Source organism: Eretmochelys imbricata, chromosome 21 (genome assembly GCF_965152235.1).
Source record: "Eretmochelys imbricata isolate rEreImb1 chromosome 21, rEreImb1.hap1, whole genome shotgun sequence".
Lineage (NCBI taxonomy): Eukaryota > Metazoa > Chordata > Testudines > Cheloniidae > Eretmochelys > Eretmochelys imbricata.
Window position 1 is genome coordinate 12,498,486 of NC_135592.1, and position 23,656 is coordinate 12,522,141.

The following is a 23,656-nucleotide window of genomic DNA, read 5'->3' on the forward strand; positions in this document are numbered from 1 at the left end:
AAAGTGCTATATAAGAGCTAGTATTATTATGACAGCAAAGAAAGACCCTACCACCCTTCAGTTACTTGCTACCGCAAATCCCAAACCTCATGTGGCCAGATGCAGACTAATGTAAATCAGTGACTTAATGGAGTTACACCAATTTAAACCATCTGAGGATCTGGCTGGATACAGCTGCATACGATGACATTCACAAATGTTTCTTCCATCCACATTCCTAGCTTAGCACAAGACATAGGTCAAATTCATTCCTTATGTCGTTCCAGTATGTTTGATGGGGATTATATCATGGGTGAATCTGTCTTGGTAATGATACTGAGGGCTGATAAAACTTCATGGCATTTTTCATCAAGTACATGGGTTGCTTATGTCTTTTTCAAAAAACGAATAGCTCCAGTACCAATGCCCTTGTTCCTCTCTTGACTATTTACTTGGACCAATATATTCATCCTAAACATGATTAATAAAATATAGGTGGCCCAATTCTGCCCTGTTTCTGCCCCCAAGTGGCCTGGCTGAGCACAGTTGATGAGGTTTAGGTCAGGGCAGCATTTGGCCTTGTCTTCTAAAATGACTACGTGTTTCTTTTGAAGAATATAGCATTTAAAGATCTCAGAGCCTCTTGCACTAATTAATTTAGCCTCACAACCCTCCCTCTCCCGTTGAACAGCTGGGAAACTGAGGCATTACCTTCAGTGGAGCCAGGATTTCACGCATTATACCTACCTGGATACAACTCAGCCAGTACCGCACGTCCGCGAAGGAGTATTCTGAAGTGACATCATACATCAACACCACTCCGTCAGCTTTTCGGAAGAACTGCTTGGTGATGCTATGGTACCTGTCAGAAAGCACTTTTGCTTTTTACACTTATGTACATACTCTTTTTGCATCATTTTTAACAGCAATCCAGAGGTTTTAAAAAAAAAAACCCAAGTACATACAAAGCGTGTTTCAGGTAGGGGTTGTGCAAAACCATGGTAACAAAACTGAAAATTCAAATGTGCAAAAATATGCAAATATTCCCTTCTGCAAGGGTGTGAAGCAAAGACACCATTTTGCAAAGTTTGACAGACAAGTGAAACTGGGGGAGAATATGGAAGGGGGCAGGGTTTGCAGAGATCAGCAGAGATAAGTTTCAAAATTTATTATAGTTTTGCAGAGCCTTAACTGTGTGCGCAAGTGGATGTGTTTATAGATAGATAACAGGTGATTATAAGTATGTGTGTATGTGTATATACATACACACAGAGTAAATAAACACACATTATATTGTGTGTATACCATACACACACACAGAGTAAATACTTATCCCATATACATATAAACACACAGAATACATACACATATTATGTATGTGTCTATGTATATACATATATATACAGAGTAAATACACATACTTCTTATTATGTGTATATGTTTACAAATACATATACCCACAAAGTAGATATACACAATGCACACACATATGCATATGTAGTAAATACACACATATATTAGTGAATTTAGGGTAAAATCCTGGCCTGTCTGAAATCGGCGGGAGTTTGCCTTGAGTTGAGTGGTACCTAGGTTTGGCCTTCAGCCCTGGGGACTAAAGGTCTCCCTAAATTCAGTCCTGCCCAAATGAGCTTGGATGTTTATTCTTCATCTCGACTTTCTCCTTTCAAACATCTTGTGTGAGCATATATTTATGTGGATTTCCAAAGACATGTACGCATTCTTTTTTGTATATACAGCACTGTGTCTTACCTTTCTTGACCAGCCGTGTCCCACAGGCGTAGAGCGAAGCACTTGTTGTCCACAAAAAGGTTTTTGACCCGATAATCCATTCCTAGGGCATACAGCACATTTGTAATGCGGTAGAATTCAACCATGAGATATGGACATGGGGCAGGAGTGATAGGGAGACACTCTATGGCTAGACTAGATGATCAAAATAGCCTCTTCTCAGTTTAAAATCCCAGAATAGTGGCTGGGTTTTAAAAAGGTCTGGTTAGTTTTATGATGACTAATAAGAGTAACAGTTGGGCATGTTCTGCTAAATGGTGCATGGACCAGGGAGAATTTCTGCTCCATTGCCCCCCTGTACACACAGTACAATGGGCTGGTGAATTTAATGTTTATCACCAATCCTGTAGTCCGGTCAACACAGCCAGCCCCTTGCTGCTGCAGCATCCCAGTGAATCATAGAATATCAGGATTGGAAGGGACCTCAGGAGGTCATCTAGTCCCACCCCTTGCTCAAAGCAGGACCAATCCCCAATTTTTGCCCCAGTTCCCTAAATGGCCTCCTCAAGGATTGAACTCACAATCCTGGGTTTAGCAGGCCAATGCTCAAACCCCTGAGCTATCCCTCCCCCCAATGGGAGCCATTGCACAGATCAGACTGTAGGATTGGGGCCTGAGACTGGTAACATGCCCAAGCTCAAGGTATATCTGTACAAATCCATCTTAAATATGCGGAGGTGTGTCTCTCACCTTCCTCTCAAGCATCAATGATTGGCCACTCCTGGAGGCAAGAGTCTTGACTTAATCCATCATTGGTTTGATTTGGCAGGGCAAGTCCTATGTCCCTATGGGACTGTATTTATGCTTAATGGAAGCTGTGGGATTCTTACCTATAGTAGCAGTTAGGCTTGGGTTGAAGGAATCCTCATGTAACCGGTACAGAAACGATGTTTTGCCAACGTTTGAGTCCCCCACAAACAACACGTTATAAAGATGGTCTGGATCAGTGCAGGTCTCCTTGGTGCCTTTAGCAGTTCCGCCTGGCTGCTCTGGTGTCACATTACCTTGATACCCTTGGCCTCCCAGTTTGGGGATTGCATCCTCGTTCGCCTTCACGCTGCTCACTTGCTTCTTCTCTTGTTGAAAAATATCCCTGTCTCCTCTTGTCTCTTCTGCCCGGGTTGCCTCCGGTTTCTCAGTGCTTTGGGGCTGCGTCTTGGCCTGGGGCGTATCCCGCAGCTGGCTGGCTCTGAGAAGGGCTCCTCCTTGTTCATTTTCTACACCTTCCTTGTGCAGGGCTCCCTCGTGAGGGAGATAAGTTGGTGGTGTCTCCTGTTTTGGTGGCTCTCTCTGCTCAAATGTCTTCTTCTCCGGCGCTTTCGTTTCTGGAGGCTTTTCCTTCAGCAGTGCCTGCTCAGAAACAGCAGGTGGCCACACATCTGCAAGGACCACATCTCTCTTCATTGGTACCCACTTCTGTATTTCATCTGGCGCCGCCTGCTCTGTAATGCCAGGCTGTGATACACTTGGCAGGAGAACACCTCCCTCTGGTGGGTTCTGCTTGGGAATGGTGGCTTGCCTTGCCGGCTCTGAAACAGCAGGGGGCTGCACCTCTGCATAAACAATCTCTTTCTTCCTTAGGTTTGGAGCCTCATTGTGCGTTGCTGGCTCAGAGGCTGGAGCCTGCTTCGCATCCTGTGCATGCGGTTCTGCTTGAGTTGGTCCCTGTTTAAGAGTCTCTCCTTGTGACGTAGCCTGATTGGTGGAAAGGACTGAAAGCGCCTCGGACAGGGCCTTAGGTTCATTGTCATTTCTTGAGAGCACCTGATGCTCCGAATCTCTGACCTGCTTGATTCTTTGCTTCGAATCCCCACCTTGTCTGGCTGGGTGTAAAGAAGCATCCCCATACAGTAGGTCATCTGTCCCTGGTACTTGTGGTTCAGACACGTTGTCCAGAGCTGCTATTGCATTGTTCAGTTCGCTGAGCAAAGAGCTTTGGCCTGAAAATTCCTGCTGGAAGAATGCCTCTCCCTTTTTCATGAACTCTGTGAAGAGGTCTTCTTCTGTGGAGATCACTCTTGTCCTGTGTCCCAAATCAGAAGCAAACGAAATACCGTACGGCGCACTGCAAAATAATATACAATGGCACATGCTATGTACAGGAGAGAGAAAATAAGACCATAATGGGACACGCAAACACACTACATTGCACCAAGCTCTACGGACTATCCCAGTGCTGTGAAATACAGCAGAGAGCAGGGATGCAGCGCTTGTATGGAACCCTTCTGCCAGGTGAAGCCAGCAGCAGCCAGGGCCGGGTTCAATATCTAGGGGTTCCTTTTCCATTGTAAATCTGCTGTTTTACCTTTGCATCAAGCCCTCATCATGTTTTACTGATAGGCTTCTTTATCAGTGGTTTGCGCCATTTACTCTTCTTTTAATCTCAGCCAGTGCACAAGGGACTACACAATAATCCCTCAAGCCAGGTGCAATTGTTTTTATTGCTGCATTAGCATACATGATGAGTGAGTAAGATGCCTCTTACCCCCCAGCTTTACCCCCCACGCAGGGTGGGGGGTGAACTCTGCAGTTGCACCTCTGAACTCTGGGTCTGCACTGACCAGGGGCAGCAACTGTGAGTGGGGTGCACAGACGGGTCGGGCATGTGAAGGGGACTTTTGGGTTGCTGGACTTAAGAACCTGAGTGGAAAAGGACACTGCCCAATCTACTTGAGGTGGGTCTTTACTCATGGTTTATGTTTATGAACCCTCTTTGCAGTGTTTTCCCAAATTAATGCCAAGTTACTTCCCTCCTTTTATTAAAAGTTTCTTTTCTACACTCAGACGGTGGCGAGATTTACAATATACCGCTCCTAGGCCTGAGCCTTTTCACACTCCTGCTGTTTCTGCACTATGAGCCCTCTGCCACAGGGTGCTTCTGTCCACATTGGCGGCAGTTCTGATCCTGTGATGGGATGAGATCGGCTCACAGCACATGGCTGAGAAGACGGTGCAGGAAGGAAGAGGGATGTATTTGAAGAGTGGCTGTTGTTATGTAGAACGTATGATATGAATTCAAGCTGATGAGAGGGGACAGCCCTGGAGGGTAAAGTGCTCTCTCCACAGGCAGGTAACAGCCTGGACAGCAGCTAGGCAAGCGTCTTCCCCACACACTGGGTCCTGCCTCAGATGTGATCTGAAAGTCTGTTCAGACCTTAGCCTCTCTGCTGACACTGTCCCAAAGGCAGCTAATTAGTTTTGTGATGATGACTATGGTAATACCTAGCTCTCATATAACAGTTTTCACCCACAGATCTCAAAGAGTTTTACAGAGGAGGTCAGTATCATTATCCCCCTTTTACAGATGTGGAAACTGAGGCATGTGGAGGTGAAATGACTTGCCCAAGGCCACCTAGTAAACCAGTGGCAGAGCCAGGAATAGAACCCAGGTCTCCTGAGTCCCAGTCCAGGGCTTTATCCACTAGGAAACACTGCCTCCCTTGATGCTGTAGAGACCTGTCCCCTAGGGTATGGACTGAGACCCACAAACTTCTTTTCTTGTGAGCTCCCAAGCAGTGGTCAGGTGGAAATGACTCTCATTCAAGAGAGAAGGGGATTCAAGTTACTCCAGCACTGGGAGAACCTTCCTAGGAGAGGATGGACCTCAGCTTAGCCACAGGATAAGTAAGCTACTTTTCTCTTGGCATGTGTCCCCTAGGGAACGATACCACCCATGAACGTGACTGAGGAGTACTTACCTGCCTTCCTCGCTGTGCGGCTGAGATACCCTGCCCCTCATAGCACCCAGATGCCCTTGGGTCTCCTGGAGCTGAATGTGGATTTGCTGCAGCTGGTTCTCCAGGTCCTGGTTGTTTTCTTTCAGCCTCTGGTTCTCGCTGGTGGCAGCGTGCTGCTTGGTGCTGAGGCTGTGGAATTGGGTCTCGAGCTTCGAGGAAAGAAGAGGAGGCCAATTCAGGCACCCACAAAGGAGCCAGCAGGAGAGTGTTAGATTTGCCAGCTGGATACGTGGAAACCTGTAAATAATGAACTGAGCAATCCCTGGGGCCAAACTCCCCGCTGGTGTAAAATGGCGCTGCTCAAGGCACCTGTCTCCATTGCGGAAAATGCGCCAACTCCTGTTTCAAACGGGGCCTGAAGGCTGGGTCCCAAACTAATGACACAATGGAGAAGCAGCTCCACATTCTACCTTCTCCCAGGAGCTAGTGCTCTGCTTGGTTAGGGTTGGTGAGGCTGATTGTTATGGTCTGGGTTTTATTCACTAGTGTGGAATGTCCTAGCCGCCCGGTATTGTACCCCAACTCAGCAGGAGGGTAACGGTGCAACGGATGGGAAAATGTCCCCGGTGATTTGCACTGCAGACCTTGGCAGTGTATTCTGCATAGGTTCTGTGAGTGGAATTTCTACGGGCATCCATAGACCACATGCAAGACGATGCAACAGAGCTCTGCACTGAAAGGCCCGGTGCATTCAGCATCACACCAGGTACCTTCTGCCCAGGCATGTCTGGTACAGTTAGAAGCACAACTCTGTGTCTTTGCCCAGGCATGCCTGGGATAGTCAGCATCACAGCAGGTGCCTTTTGCTTGGATGTGCTGAGCATACCCAGAAGCACGACACCGTCTACCTGGTATGGTCTTCAGCGCAGCAAGTGCCTTGCATCTGGATGTAGCTGGGACACTCGAGCAGCAAGCACAGGGTTAATATGTGTTCTTTTGGTATTCATATGCTTCTGTCAGAGACCAGCTCCAATAAAAGGGGCATGAGGAATAGGATTTGATTGGCTGAGTTAACAGGCTGGGGATCCGGTTGTGACACTTGTAGCCTGGGCCAATGAAGGCGGGCACAAGAGATGCTTTTGGTGGCGGGACTCAATAGGAGCACAATACTCAACGCTCAGCATGGTGCCAAGAGGGGCTGTGCTGCTGGAGGGGCATCCCATGCAGTCCTTGCCCTCTCTGCTCTGTCTGCCACCCAAAACTGCAGTGATGTGTACATTTGCCCCTCTAGGAACTCAGCTGAGTCCTCTGCAGGCCACAGAGCATCTCACCTCACTTTGAACCACCAGCAAGCGCTGCACTTCCCCCTCCACGACGTCTAGTGCTCTCTGCACCTCCGCGGTGTGCAGGTGACTTCTGGCTTTACTCTGGAATCAGAGGAGATGTTAATGCCAGTCTCTTTAAATGACCCGTCCACTCAAGGACAATTCCCTGATGCTACCCGGAGTAACAAATCCTCTCCTCACTAGGAGCTCACTATGCTGAGCAATCCTGATGGCCTTGCGCATTTCAGCAGAGCTGCTGCACAGCTACAAGGGGGGAATTTCACCCTTTATGTTCAGGGGCCACAGGCGTAGCTCAGAGGATCGGAGCCACAATGTGAAGCTGAAAGTTAAATATTGTTTCTGTGATGCCGACCCACAAAGGGGCATCGGCAGCGGGGATCAAACCTGGGATCTCTGGAGCTAAATGCATGCGCTTCTGCTACATGAGCTAAAAGACACCTCTTTCTAAGCCAAGGCTATAGCAGGCTCATCAGTCTCTAGTGGGTCCAGCCACCATGAAAAGGGGACTGAGTGCCATTCCAAGCAAGCAGGAGTTACACTTCCTTACACCCCATAGGCAGGTTGGTGGCAACACTCCTTCATGGCAAACCTGGAGACCTGGACAGAGTGGGTCTAGTTGGCCGTCTATCCACATGGCGGCCGAGGGATTTTGAACAATACTTTTAACACCAAGAATGACTAACATGTGCGTCTAGCAGGGAGAGGTCAGACCACACAGCAGAAACGGGAATGGTGCGTGTTTCAGAGCTGGCTGAGAGACTGGTGATGGTGGAGCTGGGTCCCTGAAACCAAATCGTCGCTGAGCAGGGAAGGGGACGGGTGCTCTTGTGATGATGGCACATGACGGAGGTGCAGGAGATCTGAAGTCTGAGCTTGGGCAAGCCACTTGATCTCCCTGGGCCTCAGTTCCCCTCCAATAAAAAGGACGTGATGTCACTTCCTTTCTCCCACTAGTCTATTGAGACTGAAAGCACTACAGGACTGGAACTGCTTTATTACATTTGTAGAGCACCTACTACAGTGTACAGAACCTACCCAGATCTCACCTGGGGACACTAGGCGCTGTTGGGATACTAATAATAATCATTGGAAGCTTTGCCAGTGCATGTGCCATTTTTGTTAAGGGCAAATAGGATCCATAGACATATTATGACTAGAAGAGGTGAAGGAATTCTCCTCCCAGAGGGAATCCATTCACTCTAGAAATCCCAAACTCACGTTCCACCTCCCAAACTCAAGGAGACTCAAGAACTCTCGTAAAAATTACACACAGGGTAGGTTTCAGAGTAACAGCCGTGTTAGTCTGTATTCGCAAAAAGAAAAGGAGTACTTGTGGCACCTTAGAGACTAAGGAGAGTGAATTTGTGTGGGGGGGTGGAGGGTGAGAAAACCTGGATTTGTGCTGGAAATGGCCCAACCTGATGATCACTTTAGATAAGCTATTACCAGCAGGACAGTGGGGTGGGAGGAGGTATTGTTTCATATTCTCTGTGTATATATAAAGTCTGCTGCAGTTTCCACGGTATGCATCCGATGAAGTGAGCTGTAGCTCACAAAAGCTCATGCTCAAATAAATTGGTTAGTCTCTAAGGTGCCACAAGTCCTGCTTTTCTTTTTACACAGGGTAGGGACACAGAGAGAGATTTTTTTTGAGTGCCAATAAACAGAGTGTTTCCTCTTTCTTTAGTTCTAACCGGAGATTGCCTGTGGGCTGCATCAGAGCAGTATATATAATCCCTAGCTCCACCCCCTAATTACTGTAACAACACCCATGGGAGGGCCTCCTTTTATAAATAGGCTGCCCTGCATTTTGAATTCAGATACAGTCTCAGGTCAGAGAGCGGGAGGAAACAGGTATGTTTGCAAAGAAAGGCAGCAGGGTAAAAAACAAAGTACAGATGGAGAAGAAAAGGCAAACGTGGGGTTAGTTCAAACCTATCAGAGTGAAGTGGTTGGTGAGTCTCTGCAGAGTCATTTAATTGGGCCCCTATTCTGAATCTGTCCAGAACTGGCAGGTATATGCTGGGGGGAAATTTCCTGTTAAACAGGTTGGAGGGGTTGCAGTGGGGGACATGGAGCAGCTCGCCTGCCCTGCCAAGACCTGGCAGGGGACGACTGCCCAGGAGGGAACCATGTAGTTCTGAGCCCAGTTACTCATGGTGGTGGGTGGATTTGATCCTGCTGAGCCTCTGGTTTGAGGTTTGATGTGTCTGTGAGCCCTAGCTCACCCTTGCGAATATTCAGGAAACATGGGTGTGGCTATTTAACCACCGGGGAAGCCGATGACCCTCCCCTGCACCTGGCTGGCTCCTGTTTTTGGTCTTTCCTTTCTTAGGGAAGTTCTGGCTGTCCCGACACTCTGGTCAAACACCATGGAAAAGGCCAAATCCCAAAGCTCCTCTGCAAAGTTCTTCCCAATCCACCTGCCAAACGTGAGGCCAGAGAGGCAGTGCTTTGCTGATGGAACTGAGCCCCAGATGGGGAACACTCATGCCAAGGGAACACTCAACAGTTTGAGTTGAGAGGCCTCCCCTCAGCAGGACCCCCGAAGAGGAAATACCTCTTGTTAGGAGGGAACTATCACTCCCCCCTCCATTGCCACACATGGGAGCTGGACGTGACCAGGCCTGTCCGGGTTGTGAACCCACCTCATGCTGAAGGCGCTGCTTCTCCCGGTTTATTTGCTGCTCCATTTCCTCGTACAGCTGCTGCACCTCCCGGTTGTGATCAGTGACCCGTCTGGCACAGGAGAATGAGCGGGCAGCTTTAATATGGGTCTATTTACACCAGGTCTAGTATTTGAATGGGAAGGTAGCGCTGGTGAAAGGGGACTGATCGTTAGCCCTAAAGACCTCTCTTTCCTTACAGAACCAGCGCTACCTGGGCAACTGCTGGGCAAGCTCCCTTGTCTCAACCCGGCTTCAACCCCAACCCGGCAGGGCCACTCTCAGAAGTAAGAGGACCTGATGTGTCTCCATTCAAGGGCCTGATCTGACACACATCTAACTCCATCGATTCCAATTGGGGCGGATCGGGCCCTCAATCCTTTGTCTCACTACTGCAGCTGCCAATGAGAGGACCCGCTGCAGAGGTGGTTTTGAAATGTGGACATCTGTCCACTAAGGCCATTTCACATAGGCCAACAAAGGCCCTTGGCAACAACTGATCTGGGCTGGGCTGGATTGGAAGCGGTAACATGGAGGCCAAAAGCGCCATAGCTGGTTATTAACCTCCTGGAGCCACATCCATTTTCCCAGAGCTGCGAATGCTGAAAGCAACTCCTCCTTCCTTTGGTTTCCCTTTCTCGCAGCCCCTTTCTCTGCTCATCCTCCCCTTCTGTAAGGCTGTTTGTGGAAACGGATCCCCCCATGCCAGCTCCACCATGCCACTTACTTGTTCAAGGTCAGCTCTAGTGTCACCTTTTCGCTCTGAGCTTCCTTGATCCGGAGCGTCATCTTGGCCAAGAACTCCTCCAAGTTCCCCAACAGGTGAGGCTCGTCTTGACGGAGCTTCACCCAGAGCCTCCAAATCTCTGACTGGCTGAGGAGAGAGAGAAAGAGATGTTGATCTCCCCTCATTTGGAGGTCAGGCTAGATGATAGAATGGTCCATTCAGGCCTGAAGTTCTAGGATGTTTCATGCTTAATAGCATTCAGATCCCATCGGGTCTTGCAAGCTAAGCAAAGTCGGGGCCTGCTTTGACCTGTTGGCGATAGCTGGGAGAATCTTTGCCTTGGGTCTAGTTGCTGGTTAGATGTGCGGAAAGTTCCCCTGACAATACCTGTAATCCCATAAGAGAGAGCTAAAGAATGGCACAGCTGCCATGCAGAGACTTGAGCTCCTACCTATAGCGCAGTTACACTCAGACTGAGACTTGGGAGCCACAAGTGGATCTTTAATGGCTCCCCTCCGGCTCTTTGCAGCACATGATAGTAAAGCCCTGTGTGATTTAATTATTAACCAACCTAAGTAATTAACCAGCGAGGATGCTCTTACTGTGTTATTGACCAGTGGTAGAATGCTTTGTCAGTCATTTTGCTGTGAGAATAACATATAGCTATATAAAAAACGTAAATGAAATAATGAAGTCACACGACTGTGGCTCTTTTGGGTCATATTGATCACTAATTTGTCTCCTGAACCACTGTATCACTGCCATAGTGGCAGGTGGACAGATGGGTTGTAAAGACTGGAAGAGGTCTGTTAAAGGACTTTGCTGAAGGCTAGAGGAAAGGTTTTTAAAAGAATTTAGGGATTGTGGATAGGGAACATGGGCAAGGGTGAGAATTTGGCCTCGTCAAAAAGGGGACAACTTCTCCACCAAAGTTTCCAACAAAAATTTTTGTTTGCTCATTCAAAATTTTTCCTGCCATTTTCCAGCTTTTTGGATGAAATTGTTCGTGCTGTTGAAAAGTTGAGCGATTGCCAGCAATCCAGAAATGTCTGTGTTGTTCAAAAAGGCAATTTTCATTGGACAAAATGTCTCAATGAAAAGTTTGTCTACAGCCATAGACAGTCCATTGGCAGCATGGACCTAGAACAGAATTGGGGTACTTTGCAGAACCTGCTAAGGAGTGGGGGGTACATGCCCTTCCACGAGGATTCAATCACAACACATGTAGTACACTGGCCAAGTGTATCTCTGTCCCCCTCTGGTGCTGAGCCATGTCAGAGATTTGAGTCTGCTACTGCCTCTGAGCTAATGGAATTGGTCCTTTAGCTCGAGCACTAGGAGGTCATGAAACTGGAGGTCCCAAGTTCAACCCCTGATGATGACCCTCCCCTGGGAAAGACAAGCGGTAAGATTGTGTTTATGCTCAAGGCCTGATTCTCAGTTCCTCTGTTCCTATCTTTGGAGCAGGGATGGAGAGGGCAGGTGAAGGTGGCCTTAAGCCATTCCTGAACTCCCTAGATTCACACACATGGTAGCCTGTATGGGGAATTGAGCTTGGCCAGCATATTACATATGGATTCCACCCTTCTCACAAGCTTTAACCATAATATCATCTAGCCCCATCCCAGCCCTGAACCCCCTGCTAGGTGCTAAATGAAGGTGTGGCTGGTGCACTTACTCTTCAAAGATATTGTCTGCTCCCAGTTGGTCCATGAATGCTCTGAAGCATTTTCTTTCCTCGCTGTCTGCTTCCTCCAGGGAGTAGTCCGTGCGGGACATGTACACCCTCCTGGAAGCTGTCTTCCTCCTCCTGTGCTGCCTTGTTGTGGTCTGCAAGCTCAGGAACTGCTCTGCCAATAGACAACCAAAACTACGTCAATGGCCAGATGCAATACAACAGTGAAGCACTGAGGCCAACATCTGTCCATGTGGTGCTCAAAGCTAGACACCTAAATCTACCTTTAGATGCCTACGTAAGGTGGTTTTCTGGGACTCTGAGCACATGTGGTTCCCTTTGGTTTCTGCGTGCACAGCACCTCTGAAAATCATGGGGGAGGGATAGCTCAGTAGTTTGAACATTGGCCTGCTAAACCCAGGGTTGTGAGTTCAATCCTTGAGGGGGCCATTTAGGGATCTGGGGCAAAAAAAAAAAAAATGGGGATTGGTCCTGCTTTGAGCAGGGGGTTGGACTAGATGACCTCCTGAGGTCCCTTCCAACTCTGATATTCTATGATTCAGCCCTCCTGATTCAGAAGCCCAGGGTGTCATTTCAGAAAGCTGGTGGAGAAGCAAACTGTCAGACTAGGACATCAGTCTCGCCTTCCTCATGTGAAAGAAGGGAGCAGCTGAGTGAACATTCGCCAGCCTCTCAGCACAGTCACGCTTGGATTGGATTGATGGATGGATTTAGAATGGAAGAAAATGGTGCATTTTGGGAAGACATTCTGAACAGGGGCCTAGGGCAGCAGGCGGACCATGCAAGGGGGTTTGGGCCGGTGAGCCATGCTGGGCAGTTCAGATACTTGGGCAGCAGGTGGCCAACCCCCGAGGTTTGGGTAGGTGTGCCATGCTGGGCATTCGAGGCACATAGGCAATGCGTGGTGATTCCAGGCACCTGGAGCAGAAGGAGGACTATGTTGTGTACCTGGGGCAGCCTGTGGGCCATGTCAGGCACATGGGGTGGATAAGGGCTAAGTGAGGGGAAAAGCCTGTTGCTCTTATGAAAGAGACAGCAAGGCAGTCTGACGTGTTTGGCAAATATTCTCTGTGCACTAATAAAATCATTGCAGCAAAGCGTTGCCCTGCTATGGTAAGTGAACCTAAAATCTTCACTAGCCTTTTAAGGCTTTGAAGCACAGGACAGAGCGCTGCGTCTTTGCACATGCTCTGAAATCACTGCCCTAGCGTCCATCCATGCTCCTTAAACTGGGAGTAGCACCAAGCCTTCTACCATGATCGCTGTTGTTTGTACCGCTGTAGTATTAATTCTTTGATGAGTTCCCGTGTCCCATCAGTGAAAGGAAGTAAAGTAGCACCTACCGAGCCCTGTGGTGAATTCCTCCGTAGTTAAATATCCGTTCCTGTCGGTATCGAGACCATCAAAGACCAGCTCCAGCTCCTCTGCGCTGCATGGGAAATCCTCTTTCTTCAGTTTCTAAGACCAGTGCAAACGTCTGATTAGATAGAGATGTGATTGACCTTGTGAAGGAGCTCAGGTGTAGGGACCTGTTTTCCCATCGTGGAGGCACTAACTTAAAGCAACAAGGTGTGATCGCGGCTTTAGAAATCTGGTCTGTTGTATTGCTTGGGCCTGATTCCACTTCCTCACTTGTTTTACATCATTAATTTCAAGAGAGGCAGCTTGATCCAGTGCAGAGGGCACTGGCCTGCATCTCAGGGGGCCTGACTTGAATTCCTGGCTCCACCACTGATATACAGAGTCATTTCACCTCGCTGTGCCTCTGTTCTCCCCTTCTCCACTGAGACTGGAAGCTCCTTGGGCTTCCAGTCTAAATAGACGCTGTAAGTGTGACGTATCGCGACCAAAGCTGAACAATAACGAGGGGTTACATTTTGCCCTTCCCTAGCACTGCACATGCAAGGGTCTCCCGTATTAGTTCGCTCTCCTAGTGACCTGTTTTAGACCTGTTTTACAGTGGGGGAAACTGAGGCATGAAGTGATGTAACTTGCCAAAACTGTGAGTCCATGGCAGCCCCCTGGTCTAACCACAAGCCAACACGGCCTCCTTTGCTCAATGTTTTTTAGCTCAGACTTTACTTGGGTGATTTGCTGAACATGGCCTGACCCTGAGAGGTGTTAGTTGCCCTCAACTTGTACTGAGGGGAGCAGAACACCTTAGAGAACCAGACATTATATGATGAATAGTTTCATATATCTGTACCTGCAACACAATAATAATGATTAATGATTACATAGCACGTGTCAACCTTAGATTTCAAAGTGCTTTATGGAGGCAGGAAAGTTGCATTCTCCCTGTTTCACAGATGGAGAAACTGAGGCACGGAGCAACGTGATTTTCCCACCACAGCTCAATGGCAGACCCAGAAACAGGACTGAGTCCCATTCCCACACGCTGTCCATCAGGGCAGTCCTGCTCTCAGTTATACCTCGTTGGCTTCTATCGGCTTTTCACTGATGCCCGAATTTGGCCCAGTGAGGTCATTGCATAAACCCGCAATTTACCTGCATGTCGGCGCGTGTGATAAAACCTTTCTGGTCCTTGTCACATTCCTGGAAGAAATCCTGAATCTTTTCCATTATTTCGGGTGAGAACGGCTCCTCCTCCAGGATTGGGGATGTCTTTGCACCACCAAACACGTCTCGCAGCTGCTTTCGTCGGCTTGAGCCCAGCTTCCTGGGCCTCCTCTGCTCCTCCATGGCTCTTTCAGTGTGTGGCTCAGCCCTTTGAAGGGAGAAATCAGAGGGCACCGTGCTCCCCTTCATCTTCTCGAGATCTCTTAGCAACAGGCTTTTAATTAGATTAGCTCAGAGGGTCTTAGAACTCTTACACTGAGCGGGGGATCAAGCCTGTTTTGCTATTGATGGGAAGAAAAGGGGAATGGACTACATCTGAATGAGAATAGCCTAATGGGAACTGAAAGGCTGAGGGTTGGCAGTGGGACAGTCTCTGATTGCCCAGTGCAGACCTGGTCCTGATCAGTAGGGAGTAGAAGCTCTCATCGTGTGATTGTGGCCCCTGTGTGAGAGGCTACGTCTAGACCCCTATGGCTTCTTCACTGCAGCTGGCAAACCTAGGCCTAAGGGACTTGTTCAGTCACACAGGACATTCAAGGCAGAACCAGGAATTGGACACAGATCTCCTGACTCCCAGGCTCAATGGTTTACTTCCAAGACCACCCTACCACTCTGCCAACACAGACAGGTTCATCTACACAGCAGGAAAGAACCCACGGCAGCAAGTCTCAGAGCCCAGGTCAACTGACTTGGATTTGTGGAGTTTGCACTGCGGGACAAAATATAGCAGTGTAGATGTTCCCACTGGGGCTGGAGCTGGGCACTGAAACCCGGTGAAGGGAAAAGTCTCAGAGCTCAGGTTCAAGCCCAAGCCAGAATAACTACACTGCTGTTTTTAGACCGGTAGCGCAAGCCCAAGTCAGCTGACCTGGGATCTGAAACTTGCTGCTGTGGTATGGGGTTTTTTTTTTTTGCAGTGTAGATGTATCCAGAAGGTCCTTGATTTTGTCCCATTGCCCAAGGCCCTGCTTCGGCCTCTCTCTTTGAACACTGTGAATCTTAGGGCTTGTCTACACTTACTGGGGGATCGACGCATGGCGATCGATGAAGACCCGCTAAATCGACCGCCGATGACTCTCCCATCAACTCCTGTACTCCACCAGATCGAGAAGAGTAAGGGGAGTCGACAGGAGAATGTCTCCTGTCAACTTTGCGTAGTGTGGCCCCCGCGGTAAGTAGATCTAAGCTACGTCGACTTCAGTTACGCTATTCACTAACTCCAATTGCGTAGCTTAGATCGACTTTTCCCGGTAGTGTAGACAAGGCCTTAGTGGTGTAAAAATGAACAGCTTAGGACGGGCCAGCTTTGCTGAGGTTCATGAACTGTTAGGTGACCTTGGTCTGAATTCTGAGTGAAACTGGCTCTCGTGAGGGCTTCAGAATGAAATGAACGCAGCATTGACTCCATGTGAGTTCAAACCCCCCGACTCAGGCCACCAAAAATCAAGAAATTGGCTTAAAAAATTAGAATTTAAATATATAAATTTGATAATCTTGGGAGAGGTTTAAGGCGCACCCATGTCATGTTTCCAAGCTTGTCACAGCTGCCATCAGGGTTAAAAACTTACTTTAAAAAAATGAAAGCTGAGAGTCCTACAAAAAGTGGAAACTCGGTCAAATTACAAAGGATGAATATAAACAAATAATACAAGTATGTAGGGACAAAGTTAGAAAAGCCAAGGCACAAAATGAGATCAAACTAGCTAGGGACATAAAAGGAAACAAGAAAACATTTACAAATACATTAGAAGCAAGAGGAAGACCAAGGACAAGGGAGGCTGTTACTCAATGAGGGGGGAAAGACAATAACAGAAAATGTGGAAATGGCAGAGGTGCTTAATGACTTCTTTGTTTTGTTTTTCATCAAGAAGGTTGGTGGTGATTAGATGTCTAACATAGTGAATGCCAGTGAAAATGAGGTTGGATCAGAGTCTAAAATAGGGAAAGAACACGTCAAAAATTACTTAGACATGTTAGATGTTTTCAAATCATAGAATCATAGAATATCAGGGTTGGAAGGGACCCCAGAAGGTCATCTAGTCCAACCCCCTGCTCGAAGCAGGACCAATTCCCAGTTAAATCATCCCAGCCAGGGCTTTGTCAAGCCTGACCTTAAAAACCTCTAAGGAAGGAGATTCTACCATCTCCCTAGGTAACGCATTCCAGTGTTTCACCACCCTCATAGTGAAAAAGTTTTTCCTAATATCCAATCTAAACCTCCCCCACTGCAACTTGAGACCATTACTCCTCGTTCTGTCATCTGCTACCATTGAGAACAGTCTAGAGCCATCCTCTTTGGAACCCCCTTTCAGGTAGTTGAAAGCAGCTATCAAATCCCCCCTCATTCTTCTCTTCTGCAGACTAAACAATCCCAGCTCCCTCAGCCTCTCCTCATAAGTCATGTGTTCTAGACCCCAATCATTTTTGTTGCCCTTCGCTGGACTCTCTCCAATTTATCCACATCCTTCTTGTAGTGTGGGGCCCAAAACTGGACACAGTACTCCAGATGAGGCCTCACCAATGTCGAATAGAGGGGAACGATCACGTCCCTCAATCTGCTCGCTATGCCCCTACTTATACATCCCAAAATGCCATTGGCCTTCTTGGCAACAAGGGCACACTGCTGACTCATATCACCCACTGTCACCCCTAGGTCCTTTTCCGCAGAACTGCTGCCTAGCCATTCGGCCCCTAGTCTGTAGCGGTGCATTGGATTCTTCCGTCCTAAGTGCAGGACCCTGCACTTATCCTTATTGAACCTCATCAGATTTCTTTTGGCCCAATCCTCCAATTTGTCTAGGTCCTTCTGTATCCTATCCCTCCCCTCCAGCGTATCTACCACTCCTCCCAGTTTAGTATCATCCGCAAATTTGCTGAGAGTGCAATCTACACCATCCTCCAGATCATTTATGAAGATATTGAACAAAACCGGCCCCAGGACCGACCCCTGGGGCTCTCCACTTGACACCGGCTGCCAACTAGACATGGAGCCATTGATCACTACCCGTTGAGCCCGACAATCTAGCCAGCTTTCTACCCACCTTATAGTGCATTCAGCCAGCCCGTACTTCCTTAACTTGCTGACAAGAATACTGTGGGAGACTGTGTCAAAAGCTTTGCTAAAGTCAAGAAACAATACATCCACTGCTTTCTCTTCATCCACAGAACCAGTAATCTCATCATAAAAGGCGATTAGATTAGTCAGGCATGACCTTCCCTTGGTGAATCCATGCTGGCTGTTCCTGATCACTTTCCTCTCATGCCAGGGCCTGATTAAATGCATCCTAGAATACCCAAAGAGCTGACTGAGGAGATATCTGAGCCATTAGCGACTATCTTTGAAAAGTCATGGAAGATGGGAGACATTCCAGAAGACTGGAAAAGGGCAAATATAGTGCCCATCTGTAAAAAGGGAAATAAGGACAACGTAGGGAATTACAGACCAGTCAGCTTAACTTCTGCACCCGGGAAGATAATGGATCAAATAATTAAGCAATCAATTTGCAAACACCTAGAAGATAATAAGGTGATAAATAACAGTCAGCATGGATTTGTCAAGAACAAATTGTGTCAAACCAACCTGATAGCTTTCCTTGACAGGGTAACAAGTCTTGGGCATAGGGGGAGCGGTAGATGTGGTATATCTTGACTTTAGTAAAGCTTTTGATACTGTCTTGCATGACCTTCTCATAAACAAACTAGGGAAATACAACCTAGATGGAGCTACTATAAAGTGGGTGCATAACTGGTTGGAAAATCGTTCCAAGAGAGTAGTTATCAGTGGTTCACAGTCATGCTGGAAGGGCATAACGAGTGGGGTCCCGCAGGGATTGGTTCTGGGTCCGGTTCTGTTCAGTATCTTTATCAATGATTTAGATAATGGGATAGAGAGTATACTTATAAAGTTTGCAGATCATATCAAGCTGGGAGGGGCTGCAAGTGCTTTGGAGGATAGGATTAAAATTCAAAATGATCTGGACAAACTGGAGAAATGGTCTGAAGTAAACAGGATGAAATTCAATATGGACAAATGCAAAGTACTCCACTTAGGAAGGAACAATCAGTTGCACACATACAAAATGTGAACTGACTGCCTAGGAAGGGGTACTGCGGAAAGGGATCTGGGGGTCATAGTGGATCACAAGCTAAATATGAGTCAATGATGTAACGCTGTTGCAAAAAAAGCAAACATCATTCTGGGATGTATTAGCAGGAGTATTGTAAGCAAGACATGAGAAGTAATTCTTCCACTCTGTTCCATGCTGATTAGGCCTCAGCTGGGATACTATGTCCAGTTCTGGGCACCACATTTCAGGAAAGATGTGGACAAATTGGAGAAAGTCCAGAGATAAGCAACAAAAATGATTAAAGGTCTAGAAAACATGACCTATTGAAGATTGAAAAAACTGGGTTTGTTTAGTCTGGAGAAGAGAAGACTGAGAGGGGACATGATAACAGTTTTCAAGTACATAAAAGCTTGTTACAAGGAGGAGGGAGAAAAATTGTTCTTCTTAACCTCTGAGGATAGGAAAGGAAGCAATGGGCTTAAATTGCAGCCAGGGCGGTTTAGGTTGGACATTAGGAAAAACTTCCTAACTGTCAGAGTGGTTAAGCACTGGAATAAATTGCCTAGGGAGGTTGTGGAATCTCCATCATTGGGGATTTTTAAGAGCAGGTTGGACAAACACCTGTCAGGGATGGTCTAGATAATACTTAGTCCTGCCTTGAGTGCAGGGTCTGGACTAGATGACTTCTTGAGGTCCCTTCCAGTTCTATGATTCTATGATTCTCACATAATAATCACAGGAGTCCTGGAGCAGGGCAGTAAGAAAAACACCAAATATCACAAGAGTTGTGATAGATTCACAAGAGTAGGCAACGCTGGAAGAGTCCACATGGTGGCTTCAGCTCCCCAACTGAGTCAAAAGCTAGCAGTTCGGGCGGAGTTTTATCTTGAGTTTGTTAGGTTGATTTGAAACTGAAAGTCAAAATAAAACCAAGAGGCTGATCTCATGGTGTCGTCATTAACTATGCTCACTGTTACCGCCCCTGAATATGTGCTAGATAAGGCAGGAAAGTTACAATGGAAGGTTCGTGCCTAAAGAGCTGACAGTTTAGCTTTAGACTGACTTAAGGAGAGGGGATAGCGAAGATGAGGGTTACAGCAGTAAAACCATGTGGATTCTGAGGGCCTGATTCTCAATTGGTCCATTCCCACCCTTGGGGAAGGGATGACGAGGATGGGGCAAAGGTGGTTTTAAATCCTGTTTGTGCTCCCTGTAATCTTTGGCCACGCAGGGGCCTTCCCAACCCCTACTATAAATTACAGCGATCTCAGGGCTGCTCTAGTGTATGCTCTGCCTCCGATGGACCCTGGGAAGCAGAAAATAGGCACAGAGCAGTGTTCACCCGCCACACCCCCTGCGGCAGGACCTGGGTGCACAGTTGGCGCAGAGCCCTTTATGCCATCTCTGCACCCGCCAGGGAAATCCTCTTTACAGCGGCTATTCTCAGGGGTTCAAACCCGAGTGGGGCCTTAGTGTGAATGAAACCCAAGCCCTTTGGTTAAGCCTCTGCCCAGTTTGATGGTGGTGTTAATTTGCTCATTTTGTGTATATCCTTCTTCTTCTTTAATCCCTCTTACAGGCTTGACAGTTCTGAGCCTTCCCGAAACAGGAGTTATTGCTCTGAAATATAAGAGAGGTTCTACAGGAGGTATGGCTTCCCCCTAAATTCTGAGGGAGCATCTTTTGGGGCCCCCATCCTGCAAAGACTTGCATGCTGAACTCTGTGTGTGTGCATGAGTGTTGGCAGAACTGTGGCTCTGAATCTCCAGATCCCTCTGCTCAGAGTTGCTCTGTCTTAGGGCCTGCTGTAGCCCCATTACCTTAGTATCTGAGCGCCTCACAATCTTCGATATACTGACCCTCACAACGTCGCTGTATGGTAGGGCAGTGCTGTTCTCTAGCTGTAAAACAGGGATAAAGATACTGACCTCCACTGCAAACTGCTTGGAGACCTGCTGATGAAAAGCTCTAGATAAGAGCTCAAGATAATAATTATCCCCACTTTACAGATGGGGAACTGATGGTGCGTCCACACTGCAGAAAAATACCCCACAGCAGCGAGTCTCAGAGCCGGGGTCAACTGACTCGGGCTTGTGCTACAGGCTAAAAGAATAGCAGCATAGACATTCCCGCTCAGGCTGGAGCCTGGGCTCTGAAACCTGGCAAGAGGGGTGGGTCTCAGAGCCCGGGCTCCGGGCTGAGTGGGAATGTTGGCGCTGCTATTTTTAGCCTCATCACACAAGCTCAGCTCAGCTGAACTGAGCTCTAAGACTCGCTGGCGCAGGGTTTTTCTTGCAGTGTAGATGTACCCTGAGGCACACACAGACTATGGTTTCAATGGGAGTTAGGCACCTAAATACCTCTGACAATCTCAGCATAAGTGACTTGCCCAGGGTCACATAGGCTGTGTGTGGCAGGGAAGAGAATTGAGCTCCTGAATACAAGCTAGCACCCTACCCCACGAGCCACCCTTCCTCTCATTATACATCGCCTGAAGCTGTCCCCAGAGGCTGCTCTTCTCTGTTCATTCTAAACAAATTATATTTGCATGGGAACTAAAGGAGTTAACCGTTTCACACTAAGAGGGGGAGGTTAGGAGGGATGGGGGAGTGATGGTGAGATAGCACGTTAACTTCATCACGTTGTGTGTTTTGTAACGGTTAGACAGAGATGCTGATAAGCATCCAGACTTCATAGGAAATGAGTTACCAGGCTAGAAGACTGTCAGTACAAACTAAAATAAAGATCACCCAAACAGGAACTTTTAGTCCAATTTTTCCAGGCTTCCCTCTAAAAATATATCGACATAAAAGGGTTCCGATCTGCAAACCAGCACTGCTATTTAGGGACTGGCCCAGTCCACAGAGTTTGGCTCCTAACTTCGGGTGTCAGAGTAGCAGCCGTGTTAGTCTGTATTCGCAAAAAGAAAAGGAGTACCTGTGGCACCTTAGAGACTAACCAATTTATTTGAGCATAAGCTTTCGTGAGCTACAGCTCACTTCATCGGATGCATACTGTGGAAAGTGTAGAAGAAACTTCGGGTGGTTTGTGATGTGAATCTGTCCTCTGCCCAGAATTAAATGAAACAGAAGCTTCTATGGCAGATCTGGTCATGTGGCTTTAATGACAGTTAGCAAATAGGCCCGTTGTGTGGGCTTTATGGACAACTTATCTTCACACCACCACAGTGAGGTAGGGGGAAAGGTTGTGTTATCCCTGCTTTATAGATGGAGAAACTGAGGCACAGAATGGGGAAGAGTTTGCATTTAAAAATGCCTAAGGGGGTTAGATGCCTGAGTGAAGGAGAGGAAATTAGGTGCCTAGTTCCCTTAGAAGCCCCACCTAAAGTGAGTGGGCCCAAGGTCACACATCAGGTGAGTGACAGAGCCAGGATTAGAACTGGAGACCCTCCCAAACTCATGTTTGTTTCTCCAGCGCATGCTGCCTCCTCAGTCTGGTTTTATTGAGCTGTCCTGCACCGATACCTATCCAAGGAAGAAAGGGGAGACAAGCAGAAAGGCAGGCTACCCTGACAGCAAAGAGCTCTCGTGCGGGATCCTATTCAGCTAAAGAGCAGAGTGGGTCTGGGATCTCTCTGGTTGTTACTTGGGTTTTTCAAGTAGCAAGACATGCACTAACTCAGCCGTAGCAGTTAGATGACGGATTGCATTTGAGACACTTGCACGAGCCTGTTACTATCAAGATCAAAACATTTCCACTAGGGCCCTGATTTTTGGAAGTGTTTGGCACCCCTGAAAATCCAGCCTTGATTAAATCAAATTGGGAGCCAAATTAGACAAACTTTTTTTTAAGCAACATGAAAACTATTTCTTTGTGAGGAAGAGTAGATCAGTTCAGGGTTTTGCAGCAGATTTTGGGGCTAAATCTGCTTCAGGAATAAAAAAGCAACCAAGCTGTAAAATGCACTTACCTTTCAGCAGTGCCTCTGGGAGAGGGTTTCAGACGTTGCAAAGTGCGGCGCACCTTCTCTGAAGTGAGCTGGTTCCTTTATTTCTTGCGGGAAGTTGGCACAGTAAGTGCAGAGGAGGGGTCTGCTTCTGCTGTTATGTTTCATCAACCTGGCTTGGGCATGATCTGACATTTTCTTTCTCTTGCTCAACTCACTTTTCCGCTGTTGAGTTAAATATAACAGTTAGAGTTCCCTGCGTTTCCTGTTCACGAAACATTGCTTTGTGACCTTAACATAGGAAGCCAATATTTAAAGGGACACCGTTGATATAAAACAAAGAGATAGGTTCCAGATTTTCCAAAGTTCTCAGCTTCTATGGGGAACAATTGAGAAGCCCCCACTTATAACAAAGGTAGCTACTGCTGAGCTCCTAAAAAATCTGGCCTGTAGATTGTAAGTGCTTTGGGGCAGGGATGTGTCTTTTTAATATGCCTGTAAAGCGCCAAGCACTCTTTTGGGTGCTATGTCAATCATTCTAATTTAAATGGCCTTTGCCTGTATTTTCAAACCCCAACAAAGTCCAGATGCTTTTAGCTCTGGGGTTTTGGTTCAGTCCCACTCTCTGGCTGGGAATTTCAAGGGAACACAAGGGAGGTAGGCATCCTTTGAGTCTGGAGCGTCTAACTGCCTTAGGTTCTAGAGAAATTCCCCACCTGCCATTATTAACCTGAATTTTAAAAAATCTAAATTAGTTTTCACCTTTTGGGCTGTACTTTGGGACAGTGGAACTAGACTGGTCAGTGTCTCTTTTGCGGAATTGGAATTAATTTGCAAACTGGACACCATTAAACTAGGCTTGAATAAAGACTGGGAGTGGATGTTTCATTACACAAAGTAAAACTATTTCGCCATGTTTATTTCCTTCCCTCCCACCCCCGTTTCCTCACAAGTTCTTGTCAACTGCTGGAAATGGTCCACCTTGATTATCACTACAAAAGGTTTTTTTTCCCTCTCCTGCTGATAATAGCTCACCTTACCTGATCACTCTCGTTACAGTGTGTACAGTAACACCCATTGTTTCATGTTCTCTCTGTATATAAAATCTCCCCACTGTTTCTTCCACTGCATGCATCCGATGAAGTGAGCTGTAGCTCAGGAAAGCTTATGCTCAAATAAATTTGTTAGTCTCTAAGGTGCCA

General features: G+C 47.3%; 1 protein-coding gene across 4 annotated transcripts in view; it reads right to left on the reverse strand.

Moving 5' to 3' along the window:
- RAB44 (RAB44, member RAS oncogene family) overlaps positions 1 to 22,631 on the reverse strand; it is a 29,221-nt gene extending 6,590 nt beyond the window's left edge. For 3 of the 4 annotated variants that reach the window (XM_077839426.1, XM_077839427.1, XM_077839429.1), the window contains exons 1-11: positions 22,479 to 22,631; positions 14,409 to 14,628; positions 13,244 to 13,358; positions 11,883 to 12,054; positions 10,205 to 10,351; positions 9,460 to 9,550; positions 6,797 to 6,892; positions 5,487 to 5,674; positions 2,619 to 3,853; positions 1,750 to 1,831; positions 727 to 841 (exon numbers count right to left, since the gene is read on the reverse strand). In XM_077839426.1, coding sequence (XP_077695552.1) covers positions 727 to 841; positions 1,750 to 1,831; positions 2,619 to 3,853; positions 5,487 to 5,674; positions 6,797 to 6,892; positions 9,460 to 9,550; positions 10,205 to 10,351; positions 11,883 to 12,054; positions 13,244 to 13,358; positions 14,409 to 14,603 — 2,436 coding nt within the window. In that variant the 5' untranslated portion in view covers positions 14,604 to 14,628; positions 22,479 to 22,631. The remainder of the gene's footprint in view (positions 1 to 726; positions 842 to 1,749; positions 1,832 to 2,618; positions 3,854 to 5,486; positions 5,675 to 6,796; positions 6,893 to 9,459; positions 9,551 to 10,204; positions 10,352 to 11,882; positions 12,055 to 13,243; positions 13,359 to 14,408; positions 14,629 to 22,478) is intronic. The other variant, XM_077839428.1, reaches the window with a different exon arrangement.
- Positions 22,632 to 23,656: the final 1,025 nt, after the last annotated feature.